The sequence below is a fragment of the Dipodomys ordii genome, unplaced genomic scaffold (genome assembly GCF_000151885.1).
Source record: "Dipodomys ordii isolate 6190 unplaced genomic scaffold, Dord_2.0 Scaffold13, whole genome shotgun sequence".
NCBI lineage: Eukaryota > Metazoa > Chordata > Mammalia > Rodentia > Heteromyidae > Dipodomys > Dipodomys ordii.
Genome location: NW_012267229.1, coordinates 17,383,650 through 17,398,565, shown reverse-complemented (window position 1 = coordinate 17,398,565; position 14,916 = coordinate 17,383,650). Strand labels below are relative to the sequence as shown.

Sequence of the window (14,916 nt, the reverse complement as noted above, 5' to 3'; positions counted from 1 at the left end):
GAGGGAGTACCTGACATTATAGCTGGACAGTTGTTTGCAATTTAAGGAGGGTGAGAGCAAGAAGAAGTTGCAGGGGAAGGGGGACAACTTTCCTTTAAATATGTTATGTTACAAATAAAGCCACTTAGGAAGGAAGCTCAAATTAAAAGAATCTGAATTGTAAAAGTTCAAGGAAGGAAGACATGAAAATAATTTCTACCAAATTCTGTTACAGTGAATGGATCAGATCAGATGTCTCCTGCCCAAAAGGTCAGACATGAAGCAGAATGACTAGAGCTCCAGAAAACATTTTCCTTTCTACCAAACTTTAAAGCAAGTGCTTAATCTACCTATGTTAAGTAATGTCTTAACTTTTGAAAAGGTCAAGCTTTCTAGCTGCCTACTCCTCTCAGAAAGAGGGTGTCAAAAGAGCTGAGAGTTCTCCAAAGATAGAACTAGGAAAATAGGAGCATCAAAAAAAAAAAAAAATGATAGCAACGGATTGTAAGCTATAGAGTAAAATCAATACCCATGATATATTACAAACACAATATCTAATCTAAATTACATTGTATGAGTTAATGAACATGAAAGGCCAACTTATTTTTCTTACAGAACACCAGTGAATAAATGTAGATGGAATCATAGAAAGAGAAATCACCTTCTGGCAAAGGGCACAGTAATAAAAGAGACAAGAGCATCAGGACTGATGACTCTCTGAGCATACAGGGTTCAATCATACTCCATAGTTCAAGAAAGTAGGATAAATTTACATTAACAAAGGTTCAAATCAAAAGCTACAGTGCCTACAAGGGTAGCCTTCAATTATCTGGGATAAACACTAAGGTAAAATGTCTGTTTCCCATGGCACCAGACAAATGAAGCTTATCATTCTGTTCTTAGAACTACTTGGGTCTTCAACCCAACCTCAGTTAGCTAAATATCTGAAACACAGCTGATTAGGAAAGATGACAAATTTTCTCTGGTGTTTTATCCAGAGAGTCTCATAATGTTATGTATGTGTCATCTGATGTGACTCACCACTCAACTGGCATCAAGCACTTTTCTAAACATAACAACTCTACCATGCAAAACTTTCAAGATCATTTATGCACCTGTGAAATTATGAGAATTGTTTTTATTTTATAATTTTTTTATTTATTTTTGGCTGGTCCTGGGGCTTGAACTCAGGGTCTAGATACACTGTCCCTGAGCTTGTCCTGCTCAAGAATGGTACTCTAGCCCTTGAAATACAGTGCCATTTCTGGCTTTTTCTGAGTAGTTTATTAGAGATAACAGTCTCATGGACATTCCTGCCTGGGCTGGTTTCAAACCGCAATCCTCAGGTCTCAGCCTCCTGAGTAGCTAGGATTACAGGCATGAGCCATCAGTGCCTGGCTTAAAGAATTTTTTAATTTTTCTACATCCCAATTTTTAAAGTGTCAGGGAATCAAACCAAGTCCTTGCATACCGTAAGGAAGTGGTCAACCACTGCATTATTCCCAGATCTCTATCTCCTGACTGTTTTGTTTTAGGTTTTAGCAGGAGTAGGGTTTGAACTCAGGGCCTCACACTTGTTCATCTTACTTGTTTATCACTAGCACACCACCATTTGAGCCACACCTGTCTCTGCTTTTTGCTAGTTATTTGGGAGAATAATAGAGTCTCATGAACTTCACTGCCCAGGCTGGCTGTGAATTTCAATTCTCTGAATCTCAGGCTAGGACTATAGGCATTTGAGACCAATGCCCGGAAGTGGCGCTGTAGCTCAAGTGGTAGAGCGCTCGCCTTGAGTTGAAGAGCTGAGAGACAACGCCCAGGCCCAGAGTTCAAGCCCCACGACCGACAAAAAAAAAAACAAGCAAAACTATATAGAGACCAATGCCCATCTCTACTTCCTAACTTTCAGGTAGGCAATAATGCAATGGCTAGAGATACAGTTCATGATATATATGCAAGGTCCTGGGTCCAATCACTAGCAACAACAACAATCAAAAAGAAAAAAAATACCAGTATTCCAAAATAATACTGGAAAACAACATAGGGCTTGAACTCTGAGCCTGGGCGCTGTTCCTCAGTTCTTTAGCTCAAGACTAGTGCTCTACCACTTGAGCCACAGAGCCACTTCCGGTTTTCTGGTGGTTAATTGGAGATAAGAGGCTCAGGATGGCTTTGAACTATGATCATCAGATCTCAGCCTCCTGAGTAGCTAGGCAGGCATGAGCCACCAATGCACAGCTAAAGAAAACTCTTTGACCAAGGTTTGGTAAGTCTATCAGACAGTACAGCTCAAACCTATCTTTCTCTTCCCGTAGTCACGCCACCCACTAGCTTGGGCATAAAGACAAGCCAATATGCCAGATGCTTCACACAGGTGCAGCATTGGTCATTTCTTTGAATATATAGACAAGACAATGAGGTGACAGAAAAGCACACTTACCTCTACAGTGTTTGCAATATAACGACTGTCACCTTCAACTTTGATAGAAAAATCATAATAACCACTAGAAAATTTGACGTTCTCGAAGTTTAGTTCAAAAATATCCCTGTGAAGAACAACAGCAGGGTCAGCAAGAGCTCAGAGCATGTTCAAGTATGTCCTTGAGAGAGATCAGTGCTGCACCACACCTTGTACCTTGCTGCCTTCTTACCCCATTGGCATACCCCAGATTACCCTTACATTAGCGTGGAAAACTTCAAAACTAACCCAAACAACATTTTCTCTAAGTTTCAAACATTTCTTTTCTTTTGTTGTCTCTTAGCTCTTAAAATTCCACTCCCTCTGATACCTTTCCATTAATTTTAAACAGGTAAATTTACAATATAATCCCAATTATTTTGTTTTCTGCAGTGCTAGAAATAGAACCCAGGACCTCAAACATAAGAGGTAAGAAAGTGTTCTACCACTGAATAACATCCCCAAGACCCCAGCTGGGTTTAACAATAAAGACACATAAAAGGAAATAATCTCAAATGTTCAAAAATGTTGGCTTGGATAGCATAGTTATGGGGTGATTTTTTGGGGCAGGTATTAAGTCTATATTTTCATATCTTCAGCTTTCTAAAAAGGAAATATTCTATTTTTATTTAAAAAAATATTTTAGTGGGGCTCTGGTGCCTCACACCTGTAATTCTGGCTACTTAGGAGGCTGAGATCTGAGGATTGTTGTTCAAAGCCAGCCTGGGCAGGAAAGGCCGTGAAACTCTTATCTCCAGTAAACCACCAGAAAACGGGAAGTGGCACTGTAATTCAAATGGTAGAACGCTAGCCTTGAGCTGAGGGACAGCGCTCAGGCCCAGAGTTCAAGCCCCATGACCAACAACAACAAAAATTTTTAAATGGGGAACAAAGTAGAGAATTCTTATCTCTTATATAGAGAAATCCCAATGTCTTTTACCGTTTCACTAATCATGGCTAAAAATACTCTGAGTCTGACTGCAGAAGAAATTTTCTTTTTAACATTAATTTAATTTTACTGTCAAGGTGATGTTCAGAGGGGTTATAGTTACAGATATATGGTAGTGAGTAATTTCTTGTTGAACACTGTTACCCCCTCCTTCATTTTTCTCCCACTTTTCCTCCCCTCAATCCCTCCCCAGTTGTAAAGTTCATTTTGAACAAATTGTCTTGTGTACTCTCTAACATTCTAATTTCCTGATCTCAACCTACTAATTTGAAACTTAACAAAATTTCATATAAAAACAGACCCTTAATTTTTAAAAAGTCTAGATAGCAGTTTAACTATACAGTGGCTAAAATTGATGGTCAAAAAATACTTAATCCTTTGGAAAAATGTTCTGACATATTGGTTGTTTTTTTTTTTTTTTGATCTGGTCGTGGGGCCTGAACTCTGGGACTGGGCGCTGTCCCACAGCTCTTCAGCTCAAGGCTAGCGCTCTACCACTTGAGCCACAGCACCACTTCTGGCTTTTTTCTTTTTGCTTATGTGGTGCTGAGGAATTGAATCCAGGGCCTCAGGCATGCAAGGCAAGTGCTCTACCACTGAGCCACCTTCCCAGCCCCCTGACATATTGTTATAATCAGAGTATAATCACAATTTAATTTTCTTAAAATGTGTCTAGGCCAGGTGCCAGTAGCTCCCATCTGTAAGCCTAGCTACTCAATAGGTGGAGATCTGAGGATCACAAAGCCTGTAAGATTCTTTCCAATTAACCACCAAAAAACTGGAAATGGAGCTATGGCTCAAGTGGTAGAGCACTAGCCCTGAGTAAAAAAGCTCAGGGACAGCTCCAGTCCCTGAGTTCAAGCCCCAGAAACAGCACACACATATACAAAAACAAAAACATAATAATTTATCTATATGTATAATAAAAAGACTGAACAACAACAAAGAGACTGTAAAAACCTTACTAGTGGTTATCTCAAGGAGATAGAATAATGGGTAACTTATATTTTCTCTTTTGTGCTTTTCTGATTTTTTTTCTCTCCATACTCATGCACTGGACAAAAACATTATTCAATTTTTAAATAATCACTTATAATGACAAGACAGGTGAACTAGAAATAGACAAAGAAGGAAAAATACAAACCGAAACTGTTTTAGAAATCCTTTTCTTACATTGAACTGCAGTATTTTCTACCAAATTTGGGCAAATTTAGTTTTATCATCTTGGTAATACTCATATTAACCTGTTACACTGAATGCAGGCTAACTTTCATAATACATAGCAGAATGTGCTGCACACAACTTATGCATAAGACTCACCCTGCAGGAGTGAAAGATGTCTTCTGGAGGACAATGGATCTGGAAGCAACAGATTTGGCATGTTCTAGCTTCACAGTGGCCTGAGTCAGGGGCTGTGACAGAACATTGGTGACTTGCAACTGGAAATAAATAAGGAAACAAATAAATAAAATAATAATTAGCAACAAAAGAGGGAGTAGAGGTTAGTCTCGGGGGTACATTATCAATAGGAAGCAAGCTCTACCAAACACAGGTCTGCTGCCCATCAGAGATCAGATATAGAAAAAATACAATTTGATTAGAAATGCAAGATTATAGAATGAAAGAGCTGAAAGGATCCAAAATATGACCTTGCCAAATTATTTCAGTCTTCAGAGATCAGAAACCAAGGGGGGAAAAATTACTGGTCTCTGTTCTCTCCCCTTATATATATTTTTAGACAAGGTTTCTCTCTTTAGTCCATGCTGGCTTTTGAACACTGATTCTCCTGCCTCAGCTTCCTAAGTGCTGAGATTACAGATGTAAGCCCCATGCCTGGCTTACATATTTCCTTCTTTCTAATCTCCTGGTCTAATTAACTCTAGTATAGTATTTTCGGAAGGGATTAGCAATGGGAAAAGTGAAGAAATATGGGTAACCTTAGTAACTATCATTTGTTGAAAGTTAACAAATGAGTGATACATGAGTCTTTACATAAAACCTCCCATCTACATAATACTGACTTTGCAGATGAAGAAAATGAAGCTAGGAGAGGTCAGGACTGGCAAAGGTCAGTTAAATGTGGCCAGTTAAATGCCAGCTCTTCTTCAGCTTCAGAGCCAATCCTTTTCCCATTTTATTTTCTTAGCTGCTCTGTGACTCACAGTATATTACATTAATGTGGTTATTTCTCATCTTGGTCTTTTTGAAATATGAACTGTATGCAGGAGACAGGCAATTTTGAAGCACAAGGTACTTTCTCAGTAGGGTATCTGCAAGGGCCACTAAAACAGAAGTTATAGGACACATAGAACTGTCCTATGGTCCCAAAATTTTAGTATAATAAATGCAAATTCTTTATGGTGATCTTATCAGTGATTTGCAAACAATAGCTACAACTCATTTCATTTGGGGCAAAACCTCTAGACATGTATACAAGATTTATATACTTGCTTTGTTCAATGAGTTAACACACAAGAGAAGTCTATGCTCATCTCTGAGGGAAGCAAAGTTGTGTTAGGAAGAACCAAAATGATAATCAACACCAGGGAGGAAAAGACTTCCCCTTAACAAATATAAGCAACAAATCAGGATTCAAAACAGCTGTCTTAAAACAATGTATTTGGAGAGTTTTGGCCCAAGGAAATGTATTTAAGATGATGATGATGTCAGAGACTGAATCAGGGCCTAGCACATGCTAGGCAAGTACTCTACCACTGAGCTATATCCTCCACAGAAATGCATTTTAGAAGTAAGAGTTCTTTCTACATCTGGAGTTGTAGAGCCAGAAATGAGACTTTCTTACATTTAATTTACTGAAAGCCTGTGCTACTGAGAATCCTCTAGGAAAAAGTGGGGGTTTTGTTGGTTTTGCTTTTTAATAGATTTGAAGAGTTCTGTGCCTAGTCTCTAATGGTCATGTCCCCATAACAGGCTAAGGAAAATAAGCTCGCCTTAAACTTATGGGTATGTCCTCACAGGACCACTTGTGAATGCATACTATAGCCTTCAGATTTCTGAAAGCCTTGCACTAGAAACTAGCATCACAGTGTCACATCATAGAGGCATGGAGGCCGTACCCTCAGGATAGCCTGCTCATGGGCATCAGAAGCAGAGCCCTCCGGCACAACTACAACTGGCATGTGGTAGCGATTCTGGGACAGTGCAGCAGCAGCAGATGCCACACTGAAGGCTTCTGAGAGTGACTCGAAGTTCTTCTTGCTGAAGATAGTGTTCATTAGCTGGATGACCTGATCCTGAAAGACAAGAGAATCAGCTCAGATCTCCCCCTGCAGCTCAACCAGGTGGAAGTGAACCCCCTCCCTTTCCCCCCACTGGTTCAAAACTTCCTGGTATCAGGTGATCTCACTGAACAGCTCGCACCATTACCTGGTAGAGTGGGAAGAGCAAATATGCTGCATTTAAACTTGAAACCTGCATTGAGATTTTGTTTTCCTACCTCCTGTTATACTGAAATTCATGCATTCATTTGTTAAGTGCACATTGTAATGAAGGCTTGCTATAAACACAGCGTACTTCAGGTAAGTACGAATGAATGAAACAGTAACCATTTGTTAGACACATCTATGTGCCAGGCATCAGGATAAAACACCTCTCCTGAAAGGCTAATACTGGCAATATTTCCCAAATCCTGCAAGATCAGTATTATGAAGGTTACTCAAATGAGGAAACTGAGGCTAAAACATTAAGTAACTGCCACAAGTTCTAGCAGAAAGAGAAAAGAAATATAACAAGAGGAAAATTCAATTCTAAGTTTATCTCCGAGGTCCTGCCATATTCTGTTCTTCCTGATCTCCAGTCCTTATGTTAAACTACCTTTCCTCCTAACCTACCTCTAAGTAGTAAATTGGGGCAAAATTTCCATTTATAAGACCAAACTTTACAGCTTAAACGTACAGTAGAAAGGAACTAAAATAACTCTCCATTAAGACGTAATAGGTGGCTTAGAGAAGAAAACTAAAGGCAATTTTAAAAACAAGTGAAATCTAAAAGGCATTATTAAAATTCTGGAGGTTGTTTGCTTAGGAGAAAACGTTTTTCCACTTCAATCAGCTGTGATTTTTTAAAATCTACCTGCTAACAAAAGAGCTCCCTTGTTCATGACAGTGTTATTCACAGCTGACATGAAATAATTTTCCATAATTGTACCAATTACATTTTTTCATCACTATGCTGTTGACATGTGAAAACAGGTGACTGCTCAAAAGCAGTGACAGTAAAATTACTCCAGCCAAATACCTAGTTAGTAACAGCCTGGTAATAAAGTAAAAAAGTTTTAAGTTTTATAGGTTGAGTATTACTAATTCACCTAGAAATGAATTGCATATAGAAGAAACCCAAATAATTAGTACCATAAGACTCTGAATTCCCACATTTTCATCCATCACAGACATTAAGAGACAGTTTGATATTTCTAGTCTGCCTACACACAAGCTGAAGAAAAAGACAGATTTAAAAATGAAAGATGTACAAATGAATGATTAGATCATATCCTCTGGAAAAAATATACAATTAGTTCAAATTCTCCAGGACAGTCATTTACTATTTAAAGAAACTTTCCACAAAATTAGTAATGTATGAAAGAAATGAATTCCTAACCAGGTGTTAGTTATTAACACCTGTAATCCTCAGAAGATTGAGGTCTGAGGATAGCAGTTTGAAGCCAACCTTGGAAAGAAAAGTTCACTAGACTCCATCTCCAAAATCATGAGCAACAAGCAAAGGAGGCATGACTGATTCAGTGGTAAAATGCTGGTCAAGCAAGCCTGCAACCCTGAACTCAGACCTGAGAGACTGCAGTACCACCAAGAAGACAGAAACAAAACAAAAAACGAAACCTAACTTTGAACCCAAACTTCTTTTCTGAAAATTTAAATAATAGTTTGTATTTAAGTACTAGATCGAGGGTTGATAACTTCACACAAGGTATATGAAGAAGCCTTCCTACACAAATTTTTTTAAAAGTTGGGGGGGGGGGATGTTCAGCTTAACAATCTCCTCTCAAAATTGAAAAAGAAAAAAAAAAAAGAATTCACAGTTGGTGGGTTGGCAGTAGACACAATCTTTCAGGGAATTGTGTCAACCAGCTGACATCAACTGAAATTTAGTCACTGCTGAGGATGAGGGGAAAGGTGAACAGGCAAGTTTTTGTTTTGAGCTTTTTGGTTGTGGGGCCGGGGCCTGGGTGCTATCCCTGAGCTCTTCTGCTCAAAGCTAGTGCTCTACCACAGAGCAACTTCCAGTTTTCTGGTGCTTAATTGGAGATAAGAGACTCACGGACTTTCCTGCCTGGACAGGCTTTGAACCGCAATCCTCAGCTCAGCCTCCTGAGTAGCTAGGATGACAGGCGTGAGCCACAGCGCCCAGTGAACAGGCAGTTTTGAAGTCCAGGGTAGTTCTCAGAAAGAGGATCTGCAGGACCACCAAAGGGGAAAGCATTCACCAGACAAGCAGGAAGGGCTGTCAGGAGGTAAAGGGAGATGAGACAAGTATAATACACTTGGCCTTCTTGCCATGATCTCAACATGCACGTCCCCCATTTAAAGCTGGCTTGACAACTTAAGGCATTACATCTTTCTGTATTCACAATACCTAACACTAAATAACAACACCCAATGTCATCTGAACATTCCTCACTGAAAACAGCTACTCTGAGCAGATAAAGCGTCTGACGTCGCCTTTGGGTTTCACACAACAGAAGTGTTAGACAGGCACCTCCTTAATGGATGGTTCTGTCCCCACGTGGTCCATGAGCTTGTAGGTAGCAGCAACAAACAGTGCTGTGGTTTCCAGTCCTTCTTCAAACTGCAGATACACGCCCCCCAGTTCATCCAGGCGAGCAACAAGGTCCTGTCACAGCAAAATGGAAGCATGTTGGAAGTCAAGCGGCACAGAAATGAGGTATACAAAGCCCTCTCACTCTAAATCTGAAAAAATCTCAGCCACTTCATACGTTTTCAATAAAGACGCCTAGACATACAAGAAGCAGTTCCTTCACCATTGGGAGGTCAACCTTTCTAGACCCCCGGCAGTCCTGTCCAAGTCCAGAAGTCATGGCACTGAAGCACTATCTACTCTGGGCAGGACAGGAGACCTGGCTGCAGAACTCTAAGGAAGCATCTCAACATTGATGTAAGACATTCAGATACAATCTACCAAGCACTGCACTTCCCTTTTTAGCCAATTCTCTACAAGATGAGAAGAGACATACTGCTCTCCTGACCATCATCCGTTGATGACAGTGTCAGCACTGCCTGTTGCCTCTGCCATGAGGTTAGCCCCAAGGAGCAGGAGGTCTTGGGCAAAGGACAGAGCAATAGTAATAACCACAGTGAGCTGGGCATGGTGGTACACAGCTGTGCTCTCAGTACTTAGGGATGGAGGCAAGAGGACCGTGAGTTCAAGGAAAGCCTAGGCTATGTAGTGATACCTTATCTCAAAAACAAACAAGCCAGGCATATTAAGTGGCTCACATCTGTAAGCCTAGCTACTCAAGAGGTTGAAACTCATAGGATTGTGGTTCATAGCCTGCCTGGGAAGAAAAGTCCAAGGGACTCTATTTCTAATTAATCAGCAAAAATGCCAGATTAATATGGCTCAAGGAGTGTCAGCCATGAATGAAACATTTAAGCAAGAGCATAAAGGCCTGAGTTCAACCCCAGTACCAGCATAAAACAAACAAAAAACAATAACTTTGCTATGGCCACTCACTGAGCACCTATTATATATTAGACTCTTTAGAACCTCACTTGTTTCTACAACCACTGATGCTCAGAGCCACTGAACATCTTGCCTAAAATTACAAAGAAGTATTTGAATCATAGGACCATTCATCTCTAAACCTTCTAGACTATTAGCTCAAACAAGAAAAATGATTTGTTGCCTAATTTGATGCAACTATATTCCCACAGGCATACTGCTCTCCTACAAAGAACACAAGGATGCCATGGATATGAAAAGAAATATAATTACTGTAACCAAACAGGTGTGTCTATTACAGGACACTCCTAAATGGTACCAAAGACAGGAATTGGGATACGCTCTAGTAAAACATATTCATACCTCAATCTCCTCCACAATATTCCTCAGGTCAGCCTGCTGGGACAGGTAAGATGCTGTCTGTAGAGCCTGGACAGTTCTGCAAGGTAAAGAATAGAATACTGAGACTAAAACTCAGTTAAAGTTATAAATGTATCTGGCAACTGTGTGTTGTACAAGGTGCTAAGCTAGGCCAAAGCTGGCTGCCTGTCAATCTTCTATTTTGCTTTCTTAAGACCAAAGATATATTGTATCTACATCTACATCTACATCTGCCAGGTAGAACCTGGAGCTCTCTCTCTAAAACCAGAGCAATACACATGGAAAGCACTCAGTGAACATATTCTGAGTGGCTAACATTCCCGCTACCACTATTCTACCAGGAGACCTACAAGTCACTCATCACTATGCAATCAATAAAGAGGGACAGAACCAAAGATTTGGCTCAGTCTATTCATACATTTTTCCTCATAAATACACATATAAAGATTATTTCATTCTTACCAACAATGACATAGTATTGCATTGCCCAAACATATCAGTCTCCAGTTGATAAACATTTTGTTTTTCCAGTCCCAGGGCTTGAACTCAGGACCCAGGCACTGTCCCTGAGCTTCTTTTACTCAAAGCTAGCACTCTACTACTTGAACCACAGAGCCACTTCTGGCTTTTTCTGTGGATGTGGTACTGAGGAATTGAACCCAGGGATTCATGCATGCTAGGCAAGTATTCTACCACTAAGTCACATTCCCAGCCCTTGATAAATATTTTTATTTGGGTCTTACAATGTTATCAGATTATGTTTAATTTATGGAATTGAAATTTTCATACAATACCACCATCCCCCCCTTTTTTTTGGTCTGTCATGGGGCTTGAATGCTGGGCCTAAGCTCTTCAGTTCAAGGTTAGACCACGTCCAGTTTTTTCCTGGTAGTTAATTGGAAATAAGAGTTTCACAGACTTTACTGCCTGGGCTGGCTTTGAACCACAATCCTCAGATGTCAGCCTCCTGAGTAGCTAGGATTATAAGTGTGAGCCACCAGTGCCCAGCTACACCAAACATTTTAAAGTAAATTCACTCTAAAGTGGCACTTACTTCATTCACAACTTTCTACAATCACAACCTCTGTCTAGATCCAAACACTTTCATCAGTTCAAAATAAGATCCTGCAGCCATTAAACAGTTTCTTCTCATTCTGCCCTCCCTACCCTGTCACACTGTCATATGTGATCAACAACCTATGTTCAGTCTCCATGAATTTATCTGTTCTGAACAGCCACAGGTAGATGGATACAAATGGATTGGGTGAGGTGCTGGGGATCAAACTCAGGGTCCCATACATGTTTAGAAAGAGCTTTACCACCGAATCATACCTCAAACCCCCAACAGGAGACCTCTTATGTGTTCTTTAACATGTTTTTGAGGCTGGCTCATGGCTTATCAATATTATAGCATATATCAATACTGAAATTCTTTTTCATGGTTTATTTATATTTTTTTATGCACTTAACAGTGTATTTCTGGCTGGGTGCCTGTGGTTTACACCTATCATCCTAGCTACTCACGAGGCTGACATCTGAGGATCACAGTTCAAAGCCAGCCTGGGCAGGAAAGTTTGTGAGACTCTTATCTCCAATAAACTACACAGAAAAAGCTGGAAGTGGCACTATGGCTCAAGTAATAAAGTGCTAGCCTTGGGCACAGAGAGGCTCAGGGACAGCATCCAGGCCCTGAGTTCAAGCCCCAGGCAGACAAAAAAAAAGTTTATTTCTGTAAGATAATCTTTTTAAAATGAAATGTGATAAGCATGAGTACATAACATTTTTTATTCAATTCTATTCTCTAGTTAGCTAATTCAGAAAATATATACCATGCTTCTGAATGGAATTGAGGAGAGCTGAGGCCCCCTGGTGGTGAAATTGACAACTACCCAAGCCCAGAATGGATCCTGAATTCCTAAGAGATGACTGGGCCCTTGTGTAAAACACTAGTTATCAAGTCCATGTGTTAGGAAACACAGAGCAAGAATTTGTCTGCTTACAACAAGATCATACCAATTTAGATTCCCTCCATGGAAAACTAATTGCATTGAGATGACAAGTCGGAAAACAGAGCAGTTACAATGCATAAAGAAAGAAGCCCCATGAGCATTCAATGACTCTTAGGGGAGTTATAATGTTATAATGTACTTGAGGAAATGAAAGATGAGTTTCCAAACAAGACAAAAAAAAAAAATCCCACATCTGCCCAAGATAAATGCTGAGCTCAGTAAAGGCTGTTAGGATAGCTTTAAAAGACCTTTTCAATTAAGATACTATTTTTCTATTCTTTGGAACAGAGTATTATGCAGGTAACAACCTCTGAAAGTTTACAATGAAATTAATCCATTTAGTTTAAGAGAGGTTTCATCACTGGCTTCAATTACTTATTCTCAAGCAGGCAATTTCCTTCTCTCTGGAGTACTATATCTGGTGCTAGCTTTGCTTTGTTAGTATTTTTTCTTTTGTTTTTTGGTCAGTTATGGAGCTTAAACTCTGGGCCTGGGTGCTATCCCTCAGCTCTTGAGCTCAAGGCTAACACTCTACCACTTGAGCCACAGCGTCACTTCTGGCCTTTTCTGTTTATGTGGTACTAAGGAATCAAACCCAGGGATTCATGCATGCTAGGTAAGCACTCTACCACTAAGCCCCACATTCTCAGCCCCATGAAATGACATCTTTTCAGATGACTTATACCTATAAATATTTTTAAGAAAATATATACTTCCTAGAATAACTCCTTAAACATAGAAAGCCCATTACAACGAGCTCTAATTTACATCAGATTTCCCTAAATGGGGCAGTATAAAAAGAAAAGGTAGGGCTGGGAAGGTGGCTCAGTGGTAGAGCGCTTGCCTTACATGCATAAGGACCTGGGTTTGATTCCTCAGCACCACATAAGCAAAAAGGAAAAAAAGCTGGAAGTGGCACTGTGGCTCAAGTGGTAGAGCCCTAGCCTTGAGCTAAAGAGCTGAGGGACAGCGCCCAGGCCCAGAGTTCAGGCCCCACGACCTGACCAAAAAATAAATAAATAATAAATAATTAAAAGAAAAGGTAGGCCAGACGATGGTAGCTCAGGCCTTTAATCCTAATTACTCAGGAGGCTAAGATCTAAGGACTGTGGTTCAAAGCTAGCCTGGGCAGGAAAGACTGTGAGACTCTCAACTCTAATTAACCACCAGAAAACTGAAGTAGTGCTGTGGCTCAAGTGGTAGAGCATTAGCCTTGAGCTGAAGAGCTCAGAGACAGCGCCCAGGCCCAGAGTTCAAGCCCCACGACCAAAAAAATAAAAAATAATAATAATAAATTAAAGGCAGTCTGGCACTGGTGGCTCATGCCTTTAATCCTAGCTACTCAGGAGGCTGAGATCTGAGGATCATGGTTCAAACCCAGCCTGGGCAGGAAAGTCCATGAGATTCTCATCTCCAATTAACCACCAGAAAATTGGAAGTGGCGCTGTAGCTCAAATGATAGAGCACTAGCCTTTAGCTGAAGAGCTCAGGGACAGTACCCAGGCCCAGAGTTGAAGCCCCAAGATCTAAATAAATAAATAAAAAGCATCCTGCTAGCTTGACAATCACACTCTGAGGTGTGAGTCTTAGGTGAAAACACTGAAGTTGGGACAAGGACAACAGAGAAACTGAGTAAGATTGTCTAGATCCAAACACCATTCTGATTCAAAGAATGTTCTTTTTACCTGTAAGCTTTGTAGAAGATAGCAAAAAAAAAAAAAAAAAAAAAACCCACAGAATTCTATCTCTAGCCTTTATCTTTTGTATGTGTGTTGTGGTACAGGGGACTGAACTCAGGCCTTCATGCTTTACTTGAGCTACATCCCTAGCCTTGTTTCTATTTTGGTTCTGAGATAAGGTCTTGCTAACATTTGCCTAGCTACCCATGAACTTATGATTCTCCTGATTTGGCCTCATGAGTAGCTAGGATTATAGGTATGCATGATCACACTCAGCTTTTTGTTAACACTTTAGTGGGCATATCCAATGTGCCAGGCTCTATGAGCACTGCAAATGAAACTCACAATCTAATTCAGAAATAACTGTATCACAACCAAGGAAATATCTGGCTACATAAGAAAAGAAATCTTTAGCCGGGCGCCGGTGGCTCACGCCGATAATCCTAGCTACTCAGGAGGCTGAGATCTGAGGATCACAGTTCAAAGGCAGCCCTGGCAGGAAAGTCCATGAGACTGTTATCTCCAATAAACCACTAGAAAAGCGGAAGTGGCACTGTGGCTCAAGCAGTAGAGCACTGGCCTTTGAGCTGAAGAGCACAGTGACAGCACCCAAGCCCAGAGTTAAGCCCCACGACCAACCCAAAAAAAAAGAAAAAGAGAAGAGAAGAGAAGAGAAGAGATCTTTAACTTGGCATTGAGAAAAGATACTATGAGACTCTTCTCATTTATTATCTCTCTTTTTTT

The 14,916-nt window shown here is 40.3% G+C and overlaps 1 protein-coding gene across 1 annotated transcript in view; it reads right to left on the bottom strand.

Moving 5' to 3' along the window:
- Rpn2 (ribophorin II) overlaps positions 1-14,916 on the bottom strand; it is a 49,150-nt gene that overhangs the window by 19,030 nt on the left and 15,204 nt on the right. Inside the window, exons 5-9 of the mRNA XM_013010700.1 lie at positions 10,467-10,542; positions 9,120-9,254; positions 6,464-6,640; positions 4,707-4,825; positions 2,420-2,525 (exon numbers count right to left, since the gene is read on the bottom strand). Coding sequence (XP_012866154.1) covers positions 2,420-2,525; positions 4,707-4,825; positions 6,464-6,640; positions 9,120-9,254; positions 10,467-10,542 — 613 coding nt within the window. The remainder of the gene's footprint in view (positions 1-2,419; positions 2,526-4,706; positions 4,826-6,463; positions 6,641-9,119; positions 9,255-10,466; positions 10,543-14,916) is intronic.